This window comes from Paramormyrops kingsleyae, chromosome 2, assembly GCF_048594095.1.
Source record: "Paramormyrops kingsleyae isolate MSU_618 chromosome 2, PKINGS_0.4, whole genome shotgun sequence".
NCBI lineage: Eukaryota > Metazoa > Chordata > Actinopteri > Osteoglossiformes > Mormyridae > Paramormyrops > Paramormyrops kingsleyae.
Window position 1 is genome coordinate 419614 of NC_132798.1, and position 27438 is coordinate 447051.

At 41.7% G+C, this 27438-nt stretch overlaps 1 protein-coding gene and 1 long non-coding RNA gene across 9 annotated transcripts in view; both read right to left on the reverse strand.

The window, feature by feature from the left end:
* Positions 1 to 1494: 1494 nt before the first annotated feature.
* Positions 1495 to 8262, reverse strand: LOC111855452 (uncharacterized). The gene is made up of 4 exons (XR_002840891.2): positions 7655 to 8262; positions 6931 to 7158; positions 6025 to 6131; positions 1495 to 1647 (listed from the first exon to the last, which is right to left on the reverse strand). It is a non-coding gene; the product is annotated as an uncharacterized lncRNA (long non-coding RNA).
* A 1810-nt stretch (positions 8263 to 10072) lies between these two features.
* The window catches only part of dab2ipa (DAB2 interacting protein a), a 165506-nt gene continuing 148140 nt past the window's right edge, over positions 10073 to 27438 (reverse strand). For all 8 annotated transcript variants that reach the window (XM_072703040.1, XM_023834471.2, XM_023834472.2 and 5 more), the window contains 5 exons: positions 25122 to 25986; positions 23565 to 23717; positions 20610 to 20812; positions 19351 to 19438; positions 10073 to 16675 (listed from right to left, as the gene is read on the reverse strand). In XM_072703040.1, the coding sequence (XP_072559141.1) occupies positions 16508 to 16675; positions 19351 to 19438; positions 20610 to 20812; positions 23565 to 23717; positions 25122 to 25986 (1477 nt within the window). In that variant the 3' untranslated portion in view covers positions 10073 to 16507. The remainder of the gene's footprint in view (positions 16676 to 19350; positions 19439 to 20609; positions 20813 to 23564; positions 23718 to 25121; positions 25987 to 27438) is intronic.

A 27438-nucleotide genomic window follows, 5' to 3' on the forward strand; every position in this document is an offset into this window, starting at 1 on the left:
TTGACTGGGCATGACTGGATGCAAATGTTATTGTTTGAAGAACATGTGCGGCATTGTAAAATAGTCTATTAATTGGCTTGCAACAAACAACAATGATGAACAATGTTGTACAATGAGACTAACACACTCTGAAATACCTTTAATAAATTTTTGTGCACGTAAACAAAATATTTTTGGACAAATAATGTACTTTTACGAACCAGCAGTAACAATACAGGATGTCAGTATTGGAATACACAGCTAGATTAATGGGCTGGCATGTGCAGAATATTAAAATTCTGGAAATTACTTGGGAATACTGGAAGAGCAATTCAGTGACCAGGTTGAATGCAGTGTGTGTAGCACCTGTGAAAAATGCAACCTGTCACAGAGACAGGAAATTAAAATAATTTAAAGTGCTCAAACAGTGCAATGGCTCCAAAATAAACAGACCTTGGGAAGGTCAGGGGATATCTGCAATGCAGAACTGAAGATAGCGGGTGAAGATTGCCAGTGTGAGTGATTTGTTTGTGAAATAACTGGGCAGTTGGGAACAGCTTTAAGGTTTGAAAGGGGAATAAGTATGCAAACATCTCACGCTTTGATGTTTCGTAGTTAAGTTTTTCATGCAAGTCAACAGAAATACTGCAGTATATAATTTTTGAGTTGCTGTATATGCATGTGCTTCTGAGGATTAACAGATTTGGAGATAGATATAATTTGTAGCAGGATCCAATACTAACACTATAAAATTAACCAACTGAGGGTAAATTTTATCTCAGATGGCTCAAAACTGGCTCAGTGTCAGCTTAGTATGGCAAATATATATGGATCAAAGCCGACTGTTAGCAAGCTCGTACTTTGACATCAGACCTGGCATAGCACTGTAGAGCAAACCTGGGGCCTGTTTCATGAAGCAGGATTTCTTCCTTTGCTACATAACTTGTAAGATTTAAGGTACCTTAGTTTAAATAGGCTTTATCTTAGTTCACTTACATTTCACCCAGACTACCTTAAATCCAACAAGTTATCTGGTTATACATGAAATCCTGTTTTGTGGAACAGGACCATGGTCTTAGAAGTCATGTTCATGAGGCATAGTACCAAAAATATAGCCAATTATGAAGTTGACATTGAAATGTTGAATTCCTCATTCCTGGCTTTATTTGTCACAAATATGTAAATTGTTCAATTTTTATAATTACTTTTTATGTGGGACAATCCAAATTTGATTCAGTATGACTGGCAGGTTTCTCTTTAATATCATGAATGACAATTTAAGTCAAATGTCCCGTCCAACTAAAATCTGCAGATGTCTGAAAAAGTCACGTTTTGGCTTTACGGTTCTTTCTTGAGTGATGCATGTACGGTAGTTCATATGAATGGAACCATAACAATTTGAGATGGGATCTGGACTCGGACATTAGAGACATTTAAGGTACAAACCCAAGCTGGGTTATTTTATTTATTATTTTTATTTTAGAAAAAAACTCAGAAGTGAATTATTTTCTCTTTGTTAGAGCAGTTAAGAACAGGTATAGCCAACCTAATCCCAACAAGCTTATAATTAGCGTTATACTACTTCAAACAGTTGTTAACAAAGGGCATCCCATTGGTCATCCCAGGCCTTTTGCTCTCCATGTCATAGGCTCCTGGTCCCCTCGTGACCTGGATAAGGAAGCATGGAAGATGGATTGATGGGTATTAGTCATAAAGATGTTTTCTGAAATACATTAGAGTATATCTTGGTGGACTTCATAAGGCATTGTAATAAAAAACATATAATATGTAACCTTGACAGACCAGAGTGAATAAACCTCAGCTCCATCCTCTTTGCAACATTTTTAGCAATAATATCCATTGAGGATGTGAAACTGATATCCTTAAAGATAAGGACTGTTTCCTTTATATAGGATTTCACTGGAAGCCAATGCAGAGAGAAAAGTAGAGGACTGATAAGTTCACATATTTTTATTTCGATAAATACCTTCCAGCTGCAATCTGTACCAGCTCCATACATTAAAGCAGGAAGCATTTCACAGCCCATTTACAATAATCTAGAAGTTATGAACAGGACCTTCTAGTATTTTATAGAAATACAATCTCTCAGACTTTGGTGGTATTCTGTAGGTGAAAGAAAGACAATCTAGGCTATGAGCTTTTGTCTCTGAAAGTCTCAAGCTGTGCTGGTTTTGCTCTTCTCTAAAAGCCTCAGGACCTCAGACATCAAGGACAGGAGGTAGACACCTCTGCTCTCAATGCATATCTAGTTAAACAATAGATCAAATACTGTACCTTCCTGCTAATCTACATAGTGCATGCTTTGGACTAAAGTAAGAAACAGTTGATGAAAGCTTGAGGTTAGAGAGCCAGCATTCCTGGAGCAGTTAGGGTTAAGGACCTCGCTCAAGGGCTCAACACTGATACAGTTACTCTGACAGCCATGGGTTTTGAAACCACAAGCATCCACACACCGCCCATAGTATATCACAAAGCATTTGGAAGCTCATAATTTACTTGACATTGCTCTGATGGGTATGTTTACAACCAAAAGGACACTTCTACACAGACCAACAAGATTTTATACTCTGTCCATGACAATATATTGATCTATAGCTCAAGACAATGTAGATAAAATACCAACACCAGAGCAAAGCTCTGCCAAAGTCCCTCACAGAAAGGGAAATTGATCCATAATTTAATACGAGCCTGTAGCAAGACAATTCATTAGGATCCAGATTAGGCTGGGCTTAATTACCATTTATCTGACATGGGAACATACGATATGGAATATTAATTTATAGTAACATAGGCTTGCTAATTGACTGCATTTGAGGGGATTGAGCGAAGAAGCAATATATTCAAAAATAGTAACTAATGTAGCTGATTCATGGGGTGTGACAAGCCAATGAATTGAGACAATAAGTCTCCCAATAACATCAAAATGAGATTCTTTGATTGGCTGCTTTGTGATAACTAGCTCAGCAATTTTACTGACAAGACTTAAGACTGATTTAAGTTTGTTCTTGTTCAATGAGGTTAGTGAAATATTTCATCTAATGGAGGTTCTGTTTCTCCAGGCTGAGAGAATGAAAGAATAGTTCTACTTTCTAACCTAGAGTGAGCCTTCTGTAACTCCTTGTGATGGCTACAGCCACGCAGAGTAAGATCTCAAACGTTCTCTCACCTCCTTAGTTGACTACTTGTATATTTTCTTTAATCAAACTGCTTTATTTAGAATAGCAATGCATAGTTTACAGCTGATTTGCTTTATTCTTTATATTTTATATGCAGTGCACATATTCACATTGTAGGGTTTATATACAGTGTTTGCCTAATTAATCCTTTAATTCTTATAGTTACTTTGTTTGTGGGGGGTGGTCCTCTCCTAGTCGGTATAAAGGTGTGTCTGAGGGTGGAGAACTTAAAATGGAAAAACCCCTGGAGCTGGATTAAACCATGTGCTACCATGGCGAGAGGGAGGAGTATGGATTTAGCTATGTTTTTATGTTTAGTTGTATGTAGTGTTCATTTGGTTTACCCCTTTTGTGTGTTAATTGGTTTGCCCAAACCACTACATATGTTCCCTGGTGTCTCATTACAAGAAGGTCAGTTTGTTGTTTTTTTGACCTCTTTTATAGGCCCTGTTACTAAGGTCTTGAGTTTTGTCAACTGTCTGTATTTTTGGGGGTCAATAAAGCTCTATTTTCTTTAGTAAAACACAAACTGTGTTTGTGGTACCTTACTGTTTGTTCCCTCACACTTCTGTACATGGTTTATATAAACTATATTGGCAAAAGTATTGGGACACCTGCCTTTACACAGACATGAACTTTAATGACATCCCATGCCTAAAACATAGGCTTTGAGTTGGCCCACCCTTTGCAGCTATAACAGCTTCAACTCTTCTGGGAAGGCTGTCCTCATGGTTTATGAGTGTGTTTATGGGGATTTTGACCATTCTTCCAGGAGAGCATTTGTGAGGTCAGGCACTGATATTCAATGAGAAGGCCTGGCTCGCAGTCTCCGCTTTAATTCATCCCAAAGGTGTTCTATCGTGTTGAAGTCAGGGCTCTGTGCAGGCCAGTCAAGTTCCTCCACACCAGACTCGCTCATCCATGTCCTTATGGACCTTCTTTGTGCACTGGTGCGCAGTCATATTGGACCAGGAAGGAGCCATCCCCAAACTGTTCCCACAAAGTTGGGAGCATGAAATTGTTCAAAATGGCCTTGAATGCTGCAGCATTAAGAGTTCCTTTCACTGGAACTAAGGGGCCAAGCCCAACCCCTGAAAAACAACCCACACCATAATCCCCCCTCCACTAAACTTTACACCTGGAACCAGAGGTCGACCGATATGGGTTTTTCAATAGCTGATGCCGATATTTAGAAGTCAGGGTCAGCCGATGGCCAATATATGCTGCCGATTTTTTTTTGGCCGATAATTGGACATTTTCTCCAGTCAAAATGTGGCCAAAAGATATTGATTTTGTGTACATTGAATAGGGATGCCCTAGTTAAAGACAATATCTAGAGTACGACTACAAAAGTATTAGAGAAAATCATGACAGTTTGCCAGTGCAGAACAAGAGTATGAAAGAAACCTGTAAACAGACCTTTCTGTTGCTTTAGATCTGAGCAATGCACAACTCAAGCATCACAAGCAAGTTGGAGTAACATTTCAGTCATGGTCCGAATTTTAAGTGGAACCTGGGTTCTGCGGGATTTTCATGGAGAGGGTGGATAAGTATCAGCTATTCATTATAGATAAAGCAAAAGAAGAAGTAGGAACTGAACAGCAGTTAAATATATTCAGTGGTGGAGATTTCAGGTCCAGAGAGTACAAATCCAAACCATGATTTTGTTTCAACCAACCAGTTGAGTACTCTGTGACTGTGACTCTTTATACTCAACTGGTTGGTTGAAACAAAATCTTGGTCTGGATTTGTACTCTCTGGACCTGAAATCTCCACCTCTGAATATATTCCATTTGCTTTGTCTAGTTCATTATCTACTGTCAGGTTTCCTGATGCAGTAATTAAGGTAACAATAGTCCTTAAATGATTTTCTAATCACTCCATGGTATTTTCATGTCATTTGAAAAATAACATATGCAAAGAACTATTCATTGTGACGACAGGGGCGTAACACCCACCGTACCTGAAGTTGAGCTGAGATTTGAGAAACTCAGTATCATGAGCTGATAGGTATGGTTACTCATATTACCTGATAATTCTCAATTTCTGTCCTATTTGAAGCTGACCAGAATATACATTATTTACTAAGGGTCCTAGAAAGCTACGCAAGTGCCGTTATAATGTAAGAATCTGAAACTTGGATTGTTAATTTAATTTAGTTTTTTTTTAAATACTAAACTGTCAGACATTATTATCTTTTATGTGTTCTTATAATTGCAAAAGTGCATCCTTGAAACAGAAGAAATAGCTTGCTTGATTCCACATACCTGCAAATCATCTTAATTATCTGTCTGAGTAGACCATTCTAAATGAAAATATAACAGTAAATAACAACAACAGTATGGTTCCTGGTACATGAAAGTTTTTCTTAGAAAAGCTTTTGAAAAATATGTTTCTTGTAATAGCATGCATTGCTGGAGTAGCATGACACAACTCCAGTCTGTCATTGTACTGCTAAATTACACAATTAAATTGTGGTCTGAAGTGTGGTCTGAAGTGGTCCTCATGCTGTTTAATGAACCCATTAAAGTCTAGATTGCCTCTTTTAAACTTTGTTTTCCTCATGAGCAAAGACGTATGGTTCCATCTTAGGTGAAGTAAGTTCTATGCTCTTTCCAGAGTTCTGCATTTCAAACCTTTGTGAAGTACAGTCAGACCATCCGGTGGGTAGGAGGGCATGATTTCCTCCTCTGTACTTAAATGCAATACCCACACACAATTACAGGCTCGTATTGATTTAAGGTACTCATTCACTTCACAATGAAAAGTGGTGTGGCAAAAAAAAAAAATCCCTTTTCTGATTATCCTTTTGTTCCCAAGAAACATGGAATTTTAATGAAATCATTACCTAGGCGCTTGACGCTGAAAGCCAAGCAGGAGGCTGAGGGTGTGGGGTGTTACATCTTCGCTATGAACTTGCGCAGGCCTTGATGGGAGCGATCAGTTACCCGGGGCCTGAAAAGGACCATCTCATCAGTCACTGGAAATCACTTACAGGTGCTGTCGAGATGGCAGATAACTTACAGCTGATGTATATTAGCAATAAACACCGCATTCCACAACTAAAAGGGTAAAAACTGTATGCATATATGTGGTTGTAGGACCTATATTAATCATCTTGGGAAAAATCTGCCTTGGACTTTTTAACATTGTTGCTGAATTACAACATAACATTTTTCACAATACATTTTTCTAGAGGCAGTCTGATATTTATTTTTAAGATATTGGATAAAGACTTTATAGTTGAAGGTGATTTGATCCGGAATTAAATCCCTGCTTTCCCTGTGCCTCTCAAGGATACCCACTGCACTGCAGGATTATCAGGCACTCATGCACTGCAATACAGCTTTTCCATGAGGGAAAGTTGCTAAAGTTATAAAGCTGGCCAGAGATTCACTTTTCAGATTATCCTGCGATAGATAAATCTCTGGCCAGCTTCATAACATTTGCAGATTAAAGATTTTCCTCTTGGATTTGATGCATTTTGTCAGCTTTGCCGACAGGCGTTCCAGTCCCTCCTGTCAAAAAGCACCCCCAAACAGCAGCTGGCCTCACAGCAGGGGTGGTGCGGCATGGGCAATATGCTGCCTTGGCTTTGGGCAAAATAAAGCACCCTGCTTTTAGGCTAATGCATTAATGCTTTTGTTCCATCATACTGTACCATTTAACTCTTACTAAATAATTCCACATTCTGCTATATTCTCCAAATTTCAACCAAGACAATTGTAAGATAAATGCATCATGTGTTACTCACCTCTTAAATGCAGTCAGGCCTTCCAGTTCCTATACTTATACAGAATATTCATATACTTATGGAGGGATTTGTCTTGAAAATAGTTTTCCTATCAAAATACTTCGCACTACATTGCACAAAAAAAAGCTTGCCGTGCTTCAAAGTCCATCATATGGTATAGTGGCTTCTAAGTATTTCCTTCTTTCGGGGTTATTACTTAAAGATCCTTGTGTCTGAAATCCATCCATCCTGAACATAGTAAAAGAATTCTGTAAAGCAACGGAACTATACCAACATTGTTATGGAAATCATTAATAATAGAGCGAAAGGTATTGCATTCTACTATTAAATGAATTTATAGATTTAAGCCCATCAGTGGCTATGCTGGCAGGTAGAGGACATAGTTCATTTTGCTCCCCAAGGGTCATAATTTCTTATGCTTGGAGACAGACAGTTTGAAAAACAAACGGAGTTCAAGGACAAAAGTTTTAAAAACTCTGTGGCTTTTCCAAAACCACCATTCAATGTCACACCCTTTATAATGTGTTTTTCAAGCAGTTTTTCAAGAAAAAAAACCTTCTTTTGGACAAAAGCAATAAAAGTGTGTAAATAAACTTAGGTTTATTTACAACTGCAAATGTGTGGCACAATCAGAGAACTGCTACGCCGACGATACACAGCTTTATGTAAATTCCACAGCTGCAACGCCACTCTCATCATCCCCATCATCCCCGTCTCAACTCACCATCTGTCTGGAGGAGATAAAGGTATGGATGGAACCCAATTTCCATTTTTTTTGGAACTCAACAGCTCCAAAACTGAGGCCATTCTGGTCGGCACTCCTCACCAAATCAAATCATCACCCATAACCAGCATCATCTTCTCTGGCTCCAATATCTCTCTCTCATCAACAGTCACAAATCTTGGCGTAAAAGTGGATCCCCAACTCACCTTTGAATCCCATATCAACCACCTCTGTAAGACCTCCTTCTTCCACCTCCGGAACATTTCCAAACTGCGCCCCATTCTTTCCCTATCTGATGCTGAAAAGCTGGTCCATGCCTTTATCTCCTCTAGACTGGACTACTGTAATGCACTTTTCTTTGGGATTCCTAGCAAGAGCCTGCAGAGGCTGCAGTACATGCAAAACTCTGCAGCTAGGATCCTGATGAGAGTGCGAAAACATGAGCACATCACTCCCATTCTCCACTCACTTCACTGGCTTCCTGTCTCCACCAGGATTGAATTTAAGGTTTTGCTTCTTACACAACAATGCATCCATGGACATGCTTCCCCCCCACCTCAAAGAACTTATCAACCCACAATGCGCAACACGTTCCCTCCGTTCTACGAACTCAAACCTCCTCCACATACCCAGAACCAATCTCTGTGTTGCTGCTCCACGCCTGTGGAATGCCCTCCCTGACGTCCCGAGGGCACCACAACCCACTGACTGTTTCAAAAAGCGTCTTAAGACATTTCTTTTTAACAAAACCTTTGGTTCCCCCACTTAGAGTTTTAAAATTGTTTACTTTTAAATTGTTTATTTAGTCTCTTTTATATTTTTTTTACTTGTAGCCCTTTGAGATCTTATGATATAAAGGGCATTATAAATAAAATGTATTATTATTATTATTATTATTATTAATAAGATAATACTGAGTTTTTTAGACATATACAATAATGCTGTATTTGGCCTCAGACAGACAATCCTTCTGTTATGGAAAAAAGATAGGGTTAAGATGAAATATAGCTGAAGGTCTTTGTTGTTTCCAGACTGTTTGACATCGGCATACGATGCTCCCTCATTAAGACAGATGGCATCATGAACTCTGCCAAATTCCAAGACAAACAACTTCTTCCCAAGTTGTCCACAAAAGGACCTCCTGGCAAAATAATGATCCTGAAATGCATCAAAGTCAACCAAGAAATGCTTGGAAATGGGAAACCAAAAGATCTGAAGGGTGTGTATAAATTCTGAGTGAAGAAATTCAGAAAGGTTCCAGGAGAGTAAAACACCACAGAAATAGCTTCTTGGTGTAGTTTTAGCTAAGAAAGTGACAAAAATATAAATAAAAAGGATATTACAGTAATTAATAAATAATACTCAATACAATATTTTATATATTTTCCAATATATCATAATTTATACTTTAATACCTGAGCATTTTCCACAGGCAAACACCATTTAAAAACAATAAAAAGTAGTGCTGTCAAACGATTAAAATTTTTCATCAGATTAATCACAGGGTTGCTGTGGATTAATTTCGATTAATCACGATTAAATATAATTCATTTTTAATCTATATTAATCACATTTCATTTTGCATGAGCAAACAGACTCAAGAAAAAAGGGAATATATATGCACTTAACATGTTTATTGAACATCTTGAATACGATGCAATCCATCTCCCACAGAAGTGCAATATACCATGGACCCATATCAAAAACCAAGATTTTCTGGTTAGCCGGACAACTTGGCGGATTTAAGGTACCTCAGTTTAAATGGTCTTTATCTTCGTTCACTTACAATTAGCCCGAACTACCGTACATCCGACAAATAATCTGACTAATCATGAAATCTGATTCTAACCCAGTTAATTGCCATTGTTAGCAATATCAGTTGATAACACATTACGCGCGGTGCTTTACGTATAAAACTCCGTAGCAACACGTCCACAGATAAGTTGGACAGCATGGTGTGTGCGACCGATTTAATGAGCCACAAATGAGAAGTAGTGCTTAAACAGTATAAAACTACAACTTTCCCTTCTGTTGATAAAAGGCACAGCCATCTTGGATCCTCTGTGCTGCTCCGAGACATTTCTCGGATCTCCGAGAAACAGGAGCGCGCATGTCGTCACTTCCGGCTTCAAAACTCGGAATCCGACTCGGAATACAAGTTCCCAGGGCAAATGTAACCCACCAAAACTGCCCGAAATGGGTTGACAAAGACATTTCTGGGATTTTGAGTCATTCTGCGCTGCAGATGGGTTAATTGCGTTAAATTTTTTTATCAGATTAATCATGATAATGGATTAATCCGCGTTAACCCGTTAATTTTGACAGCCCTAATAAAAAGTTTTAGAAAAGTATAGAAGCAGATAGCAGACTTGCATTTGTTCTTGGGTCTGTTGTAACGTTCAAAAAAACATCAGAAACTTAAAATAGCTAAATAAAACTTTAATAACTCTAGGTGCAAATGTACATAAATTGCACTGCCACAATTTGTCTGAAACACAAAAAACCACCTCTCTTTTTGTACATCGTTTTTTTCTACATCAATATTCAGCAAATATGTCACTTTTAACATACAAAAGTGCTTCTATGAGATTATAAAACACATTACTTTTAATCTTCGTACACCAGCAGGAAAGAGAGAAATTTTCTCTTATTGGAATATATTACTAGTTGTTTCTCTCATTTCAAAACAGCAGGAGTGAAGATGGAGAATAAAAAAATGCAGTAAAACAGTGATAGGATATGTGAAGGAGCCAGTCATTTCCACTCAATTCATGCATGCAGCAAGATCAGGTGCTTAATCACGACAGGTTAAATAACGTCTCACAATTGCATCATTCTGAAATACAACCAAAACTGACAAGATTTGATATTTATGGTAGAAAGCATGAATCGATGTTTCCTGGATTTGTGAAGAAGCCCATTTTTAGGAAGAGGAGAAGGGCTGTACCAACCACAGTTACACTGCTGTATTTGCATTTTTGCCTGTTACATTCAGTTCATCCTGCTGCAATTGTAGTAGCTTGTCTATATGGTGGAATCTAAGTATGCAATGTAGATCGGGTAAATGTAAATATAATGTAAATGTACATAGAGTTTAGAGTAGAATGCATGCATTTTATGTCACACATTCCAGCATGAAAATTTCAACATCATGAACAGAAGGATGTTAACGCATGTAATGCAGATGTACGATATGCTAACAGGGTAGATGTGAATGTTAATGAGAAGGGGTTTCAATAAAAGGAGTCATTAAATCTAGTAAATTAGAAATATCTCTGTACATATGAGCTAATCTGACAGTGTGATGGAAGAGACAACCAGGGAATTAAACGCCACAGTGATTTTTGATTATGCCAGTGATTATGCAGTCAGCTTCTCACAAAGGACGTCTCCTTCCTCAAAGGAAAACACTGACATCACAACGTCATGTCACACGCTCATCACATGACAGCGAGGTTCTGCAATCCACATCACGCCAGGGCCTCACCAGAAACTCCATAGAAAATGAACTGCCTGGTGTAACGTAGACCTGTCACCTTTTGTCCAGTGCAGATAAAGTGCTACTGCATAGCCAGTCTCGCCTCAAGAGCTTAGTGACGCATATTTAACTAATGACCTTCAGATTCAGGTGTCTAGAGCTCAAATAAGTTTGCTTGAAATTGTATAAAGCATATCTATACAGGGTGACACTTTTAATGTTTCATCAGGAAGAAGTGTTCACTTTCCCAGTGTCCAACAAGGGTCTAAGAAGAGAGAGCAGATATTTTGTGCTTTTTTTCCTTTATCGATAATGTCTAAGCTACTACTCTGCAGTAGAAAGCTATCTGCCATTCAAGATATGCACACACAGGCTTGTATTCATATCTTTTTGGGCACTCTCCATTCATTTCTATAAGCAAAACGCTAATCCCAACTATGACGACCTTAACCCCTGCCCAGCCCTAACCTTAACCATAAGTAACCAAACAAAATGCAAAAAAGTGCAAGACTTTTGGCATTTTTAGTTTTGTGATTGCATTCACAGATCTTTGTGGGGACCTGAAAAATGGTCCCCACAACATAAAAATAACAGGTTTTTATCACATTATGGGGACCAAAGGTATGTACATGTCCACACACACACACACACACACACACACACGTTTGTATTCAAATCTTTGTGGGGACTGTCCATTCATTTCTATGGACCTTAACCCTCACACCAAGTCCTAACCTTTACCATAAGTAACCAAACAAAATAAAGACCTTTGTCAATTTTAGTTCTTTGACAGCAGACATTGATTTTTATAAAACTTAGTTTCCCCTTATGGCAAAAATTGGTCCCACACACACACACACACACACGTAAGGTAAACATATCCTTATGGGGACCGCTCATTCATTTCAATGGGAAAAATGCTAACGCTAACTATGACAACCTTAACCCCTACCCTGCCCTAACCATAAGTAGCCAAACAAAATATGGGACTTTTGGTGGAGACCTGAAAAATGGGCCCCATATTGTCAAAATAACAGGTTTTTATGACATCATGGGGGAATTTGGTCCCCACAATGTAATATAAACATAATTTACACACACATACACACTTGATATTTATATTCTATTTTCTCTACATTTGATACAGAGACTGCTCATTTTACAATATTAATATTGCTTATTCAGTATAAATATGTATTGGTCCCCACAATGCAATATAAACATAATCCCCACGACACACACACAGAGCATTTATACTGGAGAGAACAAAGTTTTCCTTTGACCTAAGAGAGCCATCATGCAAATATGGTAAAACAAAATGAGCTGCAGAGGGATGAAACTGGGACAATCACTGTTAGACTTTTTTTACAATAGTACCATAATATGCATTCTGCATTCAGAATTAAACACAGGGAACATTAACTGTGCAAAAAAGAACTTATTTTTTTATAACAGTAGTTAAAAATATCGTTAACATTTTATTTACATCTTTGAGGCTCAATACCTCTAAATACATGAATCTTTATATTTAAACACATACAAAGTATGCAGCAAATAAGGTTGTATTCTTTTCTTACCATTGGCAACTTAACTCTCTGTGTGACTGTAGCACTCGGCATGAGACATGCAAATGATAAAGAACAAACACATACAGAAAGCTGAAATGCTGTTGCAAAATAATTATAATGAGGTGCCAGTAAGACATTCTTAAAGGAGTCATATCAGCTGGTCCATCTTGGGTGTACTGTGGGATGCACCATATGGATGCTAAATACAAAAGAAAGATCACATTTCCTGAAACTTGTCTCTTCACTGTCATGAGAGAGTTACATTTAACCATGATCACAAGTCCAGTGTATATTTCCTGTAAAATCTTTACCTATGTCACTGTGTGGATTTTGCCCTGCATTTTCACATTTCAATTTCCCTGGAATGCAGCAATCGTTACGTTCCTGATTGGAGTTCAGATTTCAAGCAGTTTTGTATACAGCTGGACAGGGCAGTTGGCCAGAATTCACCGTGGGTGCTGATAAACATCTCCGAAGCCAAGGGTCAGAAAACCAGAGAGGATGGGGTAAGCGTCTCCTGCTCATTCAGAATGCCATTAAAGAGCTACTTTAAGACTTACAGTTGGTTCATCAGCACAAAAATTAGTTTGACCTCAATTACAACATTTTTTACACACTATAGCAGTAAGACACATTGCTAACTGTAGATAAAATATAAAGAACATAGGTATAGTGTTAACAGGCGACTCATTTTCAATAAAAACTGAGATATGGAATTCAGCTCATTGGATACTTCATATCAAAGTGTGCAGCAATAATTTAAATGCAGGCCATCACTAGTCAAAACAGAGCAATACGATGGAGTGTAAGGATTCTCCTGTCAAAAACGCTTGCTTGTTTTTACGTGCTTGCAGTAACCTGGAATCGACCAAAATGTTTCCCTTTTGCGGGGCACATGTAAAATACAAATACTGGGTCTTTCATTATTCTTGACCTCTGCATTGTATGATATTTACAATCGAAATAAGTGCATCTCACAGGTTTGTATTCACAATTCAATACATCCCAGAAAGATGATACAATAATCAAGCTGAACTATTACTGTGGCAGCCAGCTTGATCAAATGAACCAATTGGAATAAATAATGATTATTAAAACACCACTCTGATGGTTATCATTTACATCCCTGGAGCCATGGTAGTCCACTTGTATCACATATACTCTTGATTTTAAGAAACAATGACTGAGAACTTTGTTTCTCACATTGGATACCTAAAGCAAGCACATAAATGACGGGATTTAAATATTACTGTTTAACACCCGTACAGTGAACCAGAGACAAAGAGACTATTTTAATTCGCTTTCTCTCTGGATATAACTTGCTCTCTGGCAGTCCACTTTGAAGCATGAGCACATTTATAATGAACGCCGCTTATCTCGGAGAGACAGATGGGAGTTCTGATTATAATTCTCTTTCTAGAGGGGCTACACCTTCCAAAGAACTGCTGATTGTAACATACGTGCCCTGCTAACGCTGCACCAAAAAAAGGAAACATTTTATCTGCAGGGACTGACCATTAGCCTTAGCTAATTCGTTCATTTTTTACTCGCATTTGTTTCAATAATGGCAATTATGCTATAATTATGTGCTTTACAAATTAGATGTATTAATTTAGATGCTAAATATAGGCTGCCTTGGCATAACACAGTAAATGTAATGAAGAATTGAGGTGTATGAGCTTAGATACTGTATATATAGCATAATCAGTATTTGTGAAGCTGATACATGAGTTTTGGTGGCAGAGATTCAATGGGAAAAGTAAATTTAGCATATTGAAAATGATAATGTACATTGTGTTTGCTGATTACATATATATTATTTATTGTATTTATGCAAATATTACGGTGATACACTGACATTCTGCATATTAAGCAGGAGCTATTTTCACATTTCAGCCCACAGTACATTTTGGAGAGTTTCCTGACTTGGTTTTGTGCAGCACGTGGATGTCATGGTGTAATGTTCAAGTCATACCCTGAAGGCTACATGTCATTCCTGCTCTTGAGGCAAAACAATGTGCCGTACGACCAAAGGAGCAAAAAGAAAAAAAAGATTTAGTGAAGAAATGGCATTGTTCCACGTTAGCCCTAATTTCAGGAATTACCAATGCTGTATTTGCCCCGCCCCCCCCTGAAAGTCTACGTGTCTTCTAGGCCAATGCTGTATTTGCCCCGCCCCCCCCTGAAAGTCTACGTGTCTTCTAGGCCAATGCTGTATTTGCCCCGCCCCCCCCTGAAAGTCTACGTGTCTTCTAGGCCAATGCTGTATTTGCCCCGCCCCCCCCTGAAAGTCTACGTGTCTTCTAGGCCAATGCTGTATTTGCCCCGCCCCCCCCCTGAAAGTCTACGTGTCTTCTAGGCCAATGCTGTATTTGCCCCGCCCCCCCCTGAAAGTCTACGTGTCTTCTAGGCCAAAGCTGTATTTGCCCCGCCCCCCTCTGTAAATCTACGTGTGTTCTAGGCCAATGCTGTATTTGCCCCACCCCCCTCTGTAAGTCTACGTGTCTTCTAGGCCAATGCTGTATTTGCCCCGCCCCCCTCTGTAAGTCTACGTGTCTTCTAGGCCAATGCTGTATTTGCCCCGCCCCCCTCTGTAAGTCTACGTGTCTTCTAGGCCAATGCTGTATTTGCCCCGCCCCCCTCTGTAAGTCTACATGTCTTCTAGGCCAATGCTGTATTTACCCCGCCCTCCTCTGTAAGTCTACGTGTCTTCTAGACCAATGCTGTATTTGCCCCGCCCCCCTCTACAAGTCTACGTGTCTTCTAGGCCAATGCTGTATTTGCCCCGCCCCCCTCTGTAAGTCTACGTGTCTTCTAGGCCAATGCTGTATTTGCCCCGCCCCCCTCTGTAAGTCTACGTGTCTTCTAGGCCAATGCTGTATGGCACACAGAAAAATGTTTAGAGCTGACCCTGATTAACATGCAATAAAAAAAGCCAGGGCTACTCTTCATATTCAAATTTGACAGCTGGTGTACCATTCATAGTACACAACTGGGTCAAATGGCATGGCCAGTGTCAGTCTGTTCTTCACATGCTGTAACGCTGCTGAGATACTGATTTGACTAGTAAACCTGGGAAGTAACTCTTGAGTAAAATCAGCTGGAGGTTTATAGTACAAACTAAACCATTTTAAATTTTAAAGTAATGTTAAAAACGTGCATTGCTAAATATATTTAGCTTAAACCGTCCTGGTCACTGAGACCTGGGACAGTGGCATAAAAAGTATAAGACTGACATGAGAGCGATACCACAAACTGTTGAGGTTTCCGCTTAGTAGAAAAAAACACCTCTAAAATACAAGACTCTTTACAAGACTGACTTTTTTCTGTTTCATATTTAAATGAGCACAACCATACCCTGGCTAGAGAGAAACATAATGAATTGGTTCAAAGCAGAGATGGGTGGATTTCACTGGAAAACTCATTACATAGTGGTTTCTCACAAGCTTGAACACAGATTAAGAGGGTGTCTCTTCTCCTACAGAGGGAGTGGGTCAACCCAGTCCAGGTCACCCTCTAGTGCTTGAGAGTTTGGGAGAGCAGATCCAGCCCTCAGTTTAAAGCCAAAGTGCCATAAATAACAGTGACCAATAATAAAAAAAAAACACTCCCTGCTCCCAATGGAGCTGAACATCCATTGAGAATAATGGAATTCTGCCACTGCAGCACTGACTGCACTCCCGATGCCCACTGTACCCTGAAAGAGCTGCTGTCCCACCCAAGAAGGCGCCCTGACAATTGGCAGCTCTTCACACAGCTGCTCTCCTGTGCCCCAGTCCAAGGCGGCGCCGTGTAGCCCCGTCCATCCTAGCAGTTGCTGCTGTTCCGGAACTCTCCGTTCTCTGTGATTTGCAGCTTGGTGGGGTTGGTGGGGGAGATGCCGTTGCGGGTCTGCATGCTGTAGCGCTCCTTCAGCTGCGTCAGGGCGCTCATCAGGCGTGCGTTGGCTGCATCAAGGGATGCGATGCGCTTCTCCTACAGGACAGGAAAATGGAGAACCAGATCATATCTTTGTGGGGACTCTCCATGAATTTCTTTGAGAAAAACCCTAATCCCAACAATGATAACCTTAACCCCTACCCAGCCCTAACCTTAATCATAAGTAACCGAACAAAATACACAACTTTTGACGTTCCTTGATTGCAGTCACAGATTTTTATAAAACTGAGTTTCCACTTGTGGTCCCCACAATGTCGGAATAGCACATTGTGGCATTTGGCCCCCGCAATTTAATGTATACATAACCCCCCACCCCCACAAACACACAGACACACACAGTATAGGCAATTTAGAGACACAGACTGCTTGTCCTTGGCCGTTATGAATGCTGTGAGAAAATTGCTGTTTTGTTCTTCCATGGAGCCTGACGTAATATAACTGTTTGTACAAAGACTGTGATTTTTTCTGGATCCAATAACCTCCACATAAGAAAAAAAAACACTACCGTCTTCAGCAGAGCAAAGCCTACAAAGGAGGAATATGTATGTCACCAGAAAACCTCTAATGAACAGATAGTATTACTCTGTCCTTTATGGGAAAAACAGCAGCCAACAGTTGGTATGTAGTTTACTGAATGATGTTCTATGCCCACTGAAAAGGTTTGTGAATTTATAGGCTAAAATCCCACAGAAGAGCTCTGAGAGATTCCACCCAGTGCACTGAAAAGGTTTGTGAATTTATAGGCTAAAATCCCACAGAAGAGCTCTGAGAGATTCCACCCAGTGCACTGAAAAGGTTTGTGAATTTATAGGCTAAAATCCCACAGAAGAGCTCTGAGAGATTCCACCCAGTGCACTGAAAAGGTTTGTGAATTTATAGGCTGAAATCCCACAGAAGAGCTCTGAGAGATTCCACCCAGTGCACTGAAAAGGTTTGTGAATTTATAGGCTGAAATCCCACAGAAGAGCTCTGAGAGATTCCACCCAGTGCACTGAAAAGGTTTGTGAATTTATAGGCTAAAATCCCACAGAAGAGCTCTGAGAGATTCCACCCAGTGCACTGAAAAGGTTTGTGAATTTATAGGCTAAAATCCCACAGAAGAGCTCTGAGAGATTCCACCCAGTGCACTGAAAAGGTTTGTGAATTTATAGGCTAAAATCCCACAGAAGAGCTCTGAGAGATTCCACCCAGTGCACTGAAAAGGTTTGTGAATTTATAGGCTAAAATCCCACAGAAGAGCTCTGAGAGATTCCACCCAGTGCACTGAAAAGGTTTGTGAATTTATAGGCTAAAATCCCACAGAAGAGCTCTGAGAGATTCCACCCAGTGCACTGAAAAGGTTTGTGAATTTATAGGCTAAAATCCCACAGAAGAGCTCTGAGAGATTCCACCCAGTGCACTGAAAAGGTTTGTGAATTTATAGGCTAAAATCCCACAGAAGAGCTCTGAGAGATTCCACCCAGTGCACTGAAAAGGTTTGTGAATTTATAGGCTAAAATCCCACAGAAGAGCTCTGAGAGATTCCACCCAGTGCACTGAAAAGGTTTGTGAATTTATAGGCTAAAATCCCACAGAAGAGCTCTGAGAGATTCCACCCAGTGCACTGAAAAGGTTTGTGAATTTATAGGCTAAAATCCCACAGAAGAGCTCTGAGAGATTCCACCCAGTGCACTGAAAAGGTTTGTGAATTTATAGGCTAAAATCCCACAGAAGAGCTCTGAGAGATTCCACCCAGTGCACTGAAAAGGTTTGTGAATTTATAGGCTAAAATCCCACAGAAGAGCTCTGAGAGATTCCACCCAGTGCACTGAAAAGGTTTGTGAATTTATAGGCTAAAATCCCACAGAAGAGCTCTGAGAGATTCCACCCAGTGCACTGAAAAGGTTTGTGAATTTATAGGCTAAAATCCCACAGAAGAGCTCTGAGAGATTCCACCCAGTGCACTGAAAAGGTTCATGATAACATCTTTATGTGACACAGGGCTACCACATTTACCCACTGTCACAACCTATGTAGAGCGTATATCAGAGTAAATAAAGCTCCCAGAATGGGAGGAGCCAAGAAAGAAAGATAAAGATGCTTTATGACATCATTATCTGGAAACGCCTGTGTAGGGAGTCAGTTCTGTGCTGATGTAAGCAAATGCTGCGCCTTTCTGCTCTTTGTCAGGCTGGGGGAGGAGAGGTGCACAGCATGTGGAAAATCTCACGCCTGTTCACAGGAGCCGCAAGATATTTCCCCAGAAATGATGTTGCTGGGAATTGTCCCAATTTTCTGAGTGTGCTTTCTGATGTTAGCTCATGCTCTTTTGGTCATTATGAGACAGCACTCCTGGAGTCCTATAGCATGCAGGGCCATCTCGGAGAGTTTGGAAACATGCCTGCCTCCTTAAATACATCACAATATAAAAATGTGAAAATGCTTCATCTACTTATTTTCTATTAATTAAAAAACAAAAAAAGATTCAATTGCTTTTAATTAGGTGGTGCCAGAGTAGGGAGACGACCTCCCATAGAAGACTGCCAGCTGCAGGAAATCTGCACTGTCCCACAACGTCTGGGCATGTACACTGGGCATGTACACTGGGCATGTACACTGGGCATGTACACTGGGCATGTACACTGTGCAAGCAAAATGATTCTTGGTAATACCTGCTGATTTGGTGACTAACATCTCGGGCCGACATTTCATATCGTACACCTGACCCTCACCTGTGCCTCGATGATCTTCTGTTTGGAGTCCACCACAGCCTGCATATCCGAATGATCCTTTTTCAGCTCTTCTTCGACGGACATTAACCTGGAAGGTTTAAAACAGAGTGTCTCATAATGGCTGTCCCTCACTGTCCTACATCATGCCCGCACCCCTCTTTACAAGGGTGCACAGGGTGGCGCTGAAGAGGCCAACCGTAATCCCCTCCCTCATCCGGCACAGAAAGTGTGGCGCGATTTGGGTATACTCCTTAGTGACGAGTGTGTGATGTCTATCGCCGTGGCGGCGTCTGTGAAGTACGACCGCGATAGCAGCTAAGTCTCCGTGCTTCCACATGGAACCCGTACCAAGTGTGGGAGTCAGGGAGTTACTCAACACCACACCTCCGGAGGCAACAGCATGGACGCTCAGCTCAGTCTGTGAGCTTCCCAAAAACAAAGCACAAGCTCTGCTCTATCAACGCTGTAAAGTGTGCTAACATCATTGCATCATTATTACATTATACAACTCATTTGGGTAATAAGTATTTTTATATTCATATGCATTATGAACCATCCATCCATTGTCCAACCCGCTTATCCTACTGGGTCACAGGGGGTCTGGAGCCTATCCTGGAAGCAACGGGCATGAGGCAGGGAACAACCCTGGATGGGGGGCCAGCCCATCGCAGGGCACACTCACACACACCAATCACTCACACATGCACACCTAAGGGCAATTTAGCAATGCCAATTAGCCTCAGCATGTCTTTGGACTGTGGGGGGAAACCGGAGTACCTGGAGGAAACCCCATGATGACACGGGGAGAACATGCAAACTCCACACACAAGTGACCCAGGTGGAGACTCGAACCCAGGTCCCAGAGGTGCGAGGCAACAGTGCTAACCACTGCACCACCATGCCGCCCCATTATGAACCACCAAGATGAAAAAAATTACTAAACCTTTATATATCAAACATCAAAAAGAGCGAACCAAGGCAATTGTGTTCAGTCTAGTAACGAAAAAGAAATAAACAGGGTTCCTTTGTGCAATACAGGAACTATGCTGTTAGCTATTTAACGCTAAAACATGTACTAGACAAAAGAGGTCAGCCTGAGTAAGGAACCCAACCAAGAGCATAGTGGAAAAAAAGACTTTACAAAAAAGAAAAATCCTTTGAGCTGTAAACCCTAGTAATGGATTACTATTTCAGAATAGTACTGGTCAAGCCTGACTCAGCACAGTCCTTTCTGATGGTCCCAGAAGTGATGCTCTCACCTGCTGATGATCCCTTTCATCTGCAAGTCCTTGTCGTCCTGCTGCCGGCGCAGCCGCTCCTCTGACTCCTCCAGCCGCGCCTGGTACTCCATCATCATCTTGTGGGAGTGCTCGTCCTGCTCCTTCAGCCGAGACTCGTATTCCTCCAGCTTCTTGGCAGAGATGCGGAGCTTCTCCTGCAGGATGGCGATCTCCTGCTGGTACTGGGGGCAGCATGATGGTGGGATCAGAGGACAGATACACACTCCTGCTAATGATGATGAAAATAGCCAAGATGGTCAAGAGGAACAGAGCTCTTAATCATTACCTCCTTAGACTGTGTGCTTCAAATATCCTATTGTTCAACTTTCATTTGGTTTCACCCTCCTTATTCTGCTTAATGACTATACTCCCAGGAACAACTAATTTGAATAATTAGCCTGTGTTTTTCTTCTACCTTAATAATTTCATGGGCATCTTCTATGCATCATCTATATAGTCTAAGATGACAACTCTCAGCTTTCCAGTTAAATTTATCCATGTTTAGGGAGCGTACAGGAACGAAGGAGGCTGCTTGCATAATCATGTTCCTGCTCTATAGTTAGCCCGGCATTGCTAAGGCTGGATCCTAGAATCCTGGAAGGTGTATTTATGCTTGTTCAGGCAAACTCTGTAAGTCTGCAAATCCCTAATGGATTTAGAAGTATATATATATATATCTGGTGGCGCTGAGGAGCAGCCTGACTGCAGAAGATCTTTACAACAGTTTATGAAGACCTCCCAAAGGTCCAATTTTTATCCAAGACAGGGTTTACCTTGCATGGACAAAGCCCGTTATTTTAGTGTGGCTCTCTACCAGAAGAGGATTCAAAGATGTGACTTCATAAAGGTTTATCATATACACTAGTGAACCAGCAATGAAACGTTTTGCACATTAATTAACACAATTCTATTAGAAATAACAACTTCCATCTTCTGCTGGCAAATAATTGTTTCCTAGCCATCCTACCCAATGGAATTCACACAGGTGTTACACCCCGATCCCCCCCCTCCCTTAGAGCACATAAAGCAAAGCCTCCTTAACGGATGATCTTAACCATCTACAGTCAGGGAGAAGCATACATGCTCTGCAGAACCTGGAGATGAACACAATGTGGATTTCGACAAAGCAAACTGACCTCAGTCATGGGTGTGAGAGGTTTCAGACAGTAATGCTTGTCACACCGTGTCCCTCATCAGTCACAATTCCCTCTCTACAAAGTGGTCTCACCTTGACCCTTCCTTCTTACATCTACGACACTATACCTCTACACCATGTGTACTAATGAAGAACAGCAAAACCAGCATCCTCTGACTGCAGCATTTACATTTTCTTAATTATATATAAAAGTATCAAAGCATAAGGCTGAAGTTCTTGCTGATAGTGTTTTTTTCCCCTCTATTCTTCTTTGCATGGGTGCTAATCCCACTGCCTTAAGTTAATAACAAGGGCCATCAGCGCAAGTACCGCCTGCCAGTGTCCCACGTGCTGATCAATACGGCCGCACGCCAAGACCGAGCTTCTCCGGGTCCGGGGAGTTTGGAAACATGCCTGTCTCCTTAAATACATCACAATATAAAAATGTTAAAATGCTTCATCTACTTATTTTCTATTAATTAAAAAACAAAAAAAGATTCAATTCCTTTTAATTAGGTGGTGCCAGAGTAGGGAGACGACCTCCCATAGAAGACTGCCAGCTGCAGGAAATCTGCACTGTCCCACAACGTCTGGGCATGTACACTGGGCATGTACACTGGGCATGTACACTGGGCATGTACACTGGGCATGTACACTGTGCAAGCAAAATGATTCTTGGTAATACCTGCTGATTTGGTGACTAAAATAACTGCTCTTTGTTTCTCACTAGGAAGTAAGTGCTTGATTGTAGAATACACGGGGTGTCCTATGTACTTCTGCAGTCTGTAAATAGATGAACTATTACTGAATTTCTCATATATAACCCAGGCCCAAAGAGTTCCCTGTATCATGTGGTTCTGCTGTATATAGCTACAGAAGAAAATAATAGAATATGTAAAATACACATACTTATTTGTAAGGAATGTAGCGAAATAGCAATAACCTTAGAATTTATCAAAAGCTAAAGCTCTATTTGCAACTGTTAACAACATAATTAGTGACTATTGACATGAAATTGCGTTGCACTGACCTCATTTAATATGCCATATCTGTGTCTGGCACAATGCAGTCAGATCCCACAAAATTGATGTCTTGGTCACCATCAGTAAAACGCCACTCAGACCCCACAGATAGCCATGACACACAGCTGCTGTGCAGCTGTGAGCGTTTAGTGTGCGCGCAACACTAGTCCGGTTCATCAACCAATCAGCAGCAAAACCACTCAGACATCTGATTTCAATTTCCGGATTCCCAACCCATAAACATAACATTTGGGAGGTCCTAGGAACAGAAAGTGAGGAGGTCACAACAGACCTCAGAGCATGATGATGACTGTTGTGGGCGACCTGAATTTAGCCTCTCAGTAAGTATTTGTATGGTGTTTCCATGGGAGAAAAGATCACAATCACAGAATGTCCAATCACCAGCTCTCACTAAAGACCTTTTGGCATGGTATCTATAAAGAAGCAGTTCTATATATGACATTATTGCAGTTTTTCAATAAAAATTGCAAATATGGGGAGATCTACCCCAAAAATTCACAGCTAAGAGGAAAAGCTATTGAGAAGGGTCTTGAGAAAGGTCTTGAGAAAGGTCTATTTTAAAAATAGCATTTATTAATAAATACAGTCAGGTTTTTGGGATAATTTAAATATCATATTTGTACTTGTGGAATGAAATGTTCCCTACATTCATTTTCTGAAAGTGACACAAGAGTGGTTTGGGGTGGGGGTGTGGGTGGGGGTGGGGGGTACCTGTGATGATTTTATGGGTAGGGGTGGGGATGGTGGTGACGTTACCTTCTCGGCCTGCGAGAGATCGTCTCGGTTTCTGAGGTCATCCCTGTGCTTTGGATCCAGGTCGAGTCCCTCATGTTCCAGATACTGCACGTTCATATTCAAAAGCCAGGCTGCCGTGCGATCCAGAGCGTTGGGGTTCACCGGGGACGGGGCCTGGCAGGAGCGGCAGGGCAAAAACAAGGCGGTGAGGAGAGCAGGAGCGACAGCAGTGCAAAGAAAGGTGTCAGTGAGGCAGTAGAGGACCCTTAAATACAAGAGGCTCTGTTTTCATGTTTCTCTAGTTTCTTAATTTATGCCACCTGCAGGCATCCAGGACAGTGTCAGGATTTAAAGAAACCTATTTTTGATCTTAGATAAAACTCAATTTATGTAACATGTTTGCTTTATCAATGAACATCACAAAATCAGTGTAAAAATCCATCCATCCCTCCATCTTCCACAACAAGCATATCTAGTAGAGGGTGCCAGGATCCTATCAGAGTCAGCATGGAGCACAAGGCAGGCAAACAGTCACTGTAAAATTTATTACAGCAATTGCAGGTTGAAATAGATGAAAAGGTAAACATGAAGTAGCTCACTGAGGTTATTTGAAATGGCCTGCAGGATATGGTTAACTGTGGAAGAGAGACAGTAAGGGCTTTGCTTTCTGCCCAAAGCCCACCCCCTGACGATTATAAGCCTATATCATAATAACCTGCTGCGTCTGGGCATCATGATGATTCAGTCTCACGTCAGCCAATAGCAGGAAGATCACATGCTACACCTGCAGCCTTCATCATGGGGCATCGCTCACTAAGCAATAAGCCATTTATGTCGATAATTACTGCCAATTAGATCTCACTGCTGTGGACCGAGTCCCAAACGCACAGAGCAGTAATGCACACACAGCTGCACCTGTTCACATACTGGGGTAAACACAAGCACCTATCATCAGAGATCACCCAGCCAGTGCAGTAGACAGATGAGAGACCCCTCATCAATCCCTTTCTATACTGCTGAGGATAGACTTCCTCACGTCTTTCCTGAGATCTGACACACCAGTTTGCACGCTTCTGGTTTCAGTGTGTGCTTTACAACGAGACACTATGCAACACTAGTTTGTTTTTGTTTAACATGATACGCAGTGGATGGGTCTGCATCACCTTGATCTGGCGCATTGGAGAGACAATGGGGACAGGGAGAGTGACACATGCCACTGTCCTACAAATGCCATGCGGTTTTGCAAAGTTAGGAAGCACTTGATTCATTTTTGATGGAGATCTATTTCAAAGCCTTTTGAAGAAGCATCTGAACATGAACAAGGGGTATGTAATCAGTGCTTTACTGTAAGCAATTAATTTGGCATGTCCGGTTAATTCCCGGAAAATCAGTGACAAAATGCCCTTTGAAATTTCTAAGCAACTTTGCAGGCTGATTGATTATTCTGTATATACTACAGCTGTAATAATAATCCCATTTTTAAACCATGACTCATTTGACCCTTTTTTAGAAGTTAAAACAACTAAACATAAAAAAATGGCTGCTGGAAGTAGAATGTTAAGCCTCAGGTATGCTAACCTGCTTGTGTAGGGTGCGTTGCTTGGTTTCTGGACTGTCTCCTTTGGAAAAGGAGGACTGCTGACATAGTCGAGCTCCACTGCCTGGCCAATCGGGGGAAGATGACATCATGCTGCCACTAGAGGGCCGAGGGTAGGGAGATGTGTTGAGCAGGTTGGGGGGAGTGCGCCCTCTGGTGACAGGGGGTGGTGGCTGATCAATACGGCGCTGAGGCCCTGCGCTGTTCTGCCGCGGCACGTTGGGCTGATTCTGGGATTCATTGAGGGATAGCTGCCGGCGGTTAAACTCGCCGGAGCGGCGCACAAAGTCTTCACCACTGGCCGCCACGCTGGCCGCGTGGTTGAGGAAGGCGTGTTTTCCTGCCGTTACGTCCTCATTGTTGCCCTGAGAGCTGACGGAGCTGTGACACTCGGACCCGGAGTCGGCCAAGCCACGGGGCGAAACCGGCAACCCAGCAGCCATCTGGTACACTGGGTTCTGGAAGGACAACGGCGCCAGCAGCTGAGGCCGCCCCGGAACACCCTCTGTGTTAGGCGTCGCCGGGGTTTGCCCCACCCTCCTTAAGGTATGGCTGCCGGAGTTGCCCTGAGGAGCGCGGGCAGACCATGCGCCGCTGCCCCCGGCCTGTCCGTCGTTGAGGCCGTCGCTGGATGAGGCGTTGGGCCCGTTCTCCAAGCTCCGGCTGTCCTGCAGGTCCACCATGGACAGGCTCTTGTTGCCGTTGGACACCTGCATGTCGGGTTCGTTGGTCTCTGAGTAGCTGGAGCTGCGAGCCGGAGACGCCTGCACCCCTGAGCTCCGCGTCACAAAGAACAGGTCCTTGTTCTCTGGCGTAGGTGACGGCAGGCGTGTGAAGTCAACCAACCTGCGGGACCGTCAGATGTAGGCATGAGCACTGGAGACGCACTGTAACTTATTTTTGTATGTGGAGAATGTTTCTAACTTTGCATTCCATCCATCCATCCATCCACAGTTTTGATTTGGTGAGGTCTGTATTCAATGTATGTAAAAATGTATATAAAAATCTAAAACATAAAATAAAAAACTATATTTGAATTTCAAATATATTTTAAAAATGTATTTTTTTTTACATGCTGAAGCTAAACATTTAAATTTTAACGAATAAGGGCAACATATAATGTCAAAGCAACAAGTAACTCCTGTCTTAATAGTAGTAGTGTGATATTAATGCCAAGTAGAAGAAAAAAATGCAAACTGATGGACAGATAGGTTAGATGGACATCAACACAGTCAGTCGGAGTACGGCTGCAAATTATTCGCTATAAAACTGCCCAGTGCTTTTTTTTATAGTTTTGTGTCTGTATCTGTGCAGCGGCTGCCTCTCCTCCTTTGGCTACAGCACCTAACATCACACCAGGATGATTCTGGTAAATGCACACTCATATTCTATGGATTGCCGCTAGCATAAGCAATGTCTACATACAGTTGCAGTTTTATCAACAGTGATATCGGCATAAATTATCAGGAAACCAAAATGCTCCCACACACCTGACCTCTTTAACGGAGGGGCGCTTGTTGCTCCATTTTATCACCATATCTGGTTTTTCCTTATCAAACTGGAAACATCTCACAAAGCATGAACTAGCTATTGATCGGCTGCGACTCAAGTGGGTGACGTCCGCCTAGAAAATACATTTATGTCCATTTTGCGGCTAAGTTAGCTCACCTAACAACCTTTTCAATGCAGAGATCCCAATGACAAAAATGACTAAAAATAACTGTCATTGGGGGCAGCGTGTGGCTCAGTGGACTGGGGGCAGCGTGTGGCTCAGTGGGCTGGGGGCAGCGTGTGGCTCAGTGGGCTGGGGGCAGCGTGTGGCTCAGTGGGCTGGGGGCAGCGTGTGGTTCAGTGGGCTGGGGGCAGCGTGTGGCTCAGTGGGCTGGGCCTCTGTGCCCGTGAGGTCCTCAGTTCAAGCCCAGCCTGGGCACATCTGCGGGTCCTTCAGCAAGGCCCTTAACCCCCAGCTCCCTGGGTGCTGGGGGTGAACAGAGCAAGTTGGGGGAGGCATAATGAGAATTTCCCTACGGGAATCAATAAAGTATAAATTATTATTATCATAACCATAGTTTGGCTACATGCGCTGAACCACAGATGACAAACCAAAGAGTTTAGGTGCTTTTGGAGAACCGTTGGTGACTTAGAGGGCAGGTCATTTGTATGGCATTTGTCTTGGACTGTGGGAGGAAGGTGAAGGACCCAAAGGGCACAGGGATATGTGCAAACCCACACGCAGAGCCACGGGCGGGAAGCGAACCCAAAGAGCACAGGGATATGTGCAAACCCACACGCAGAGCC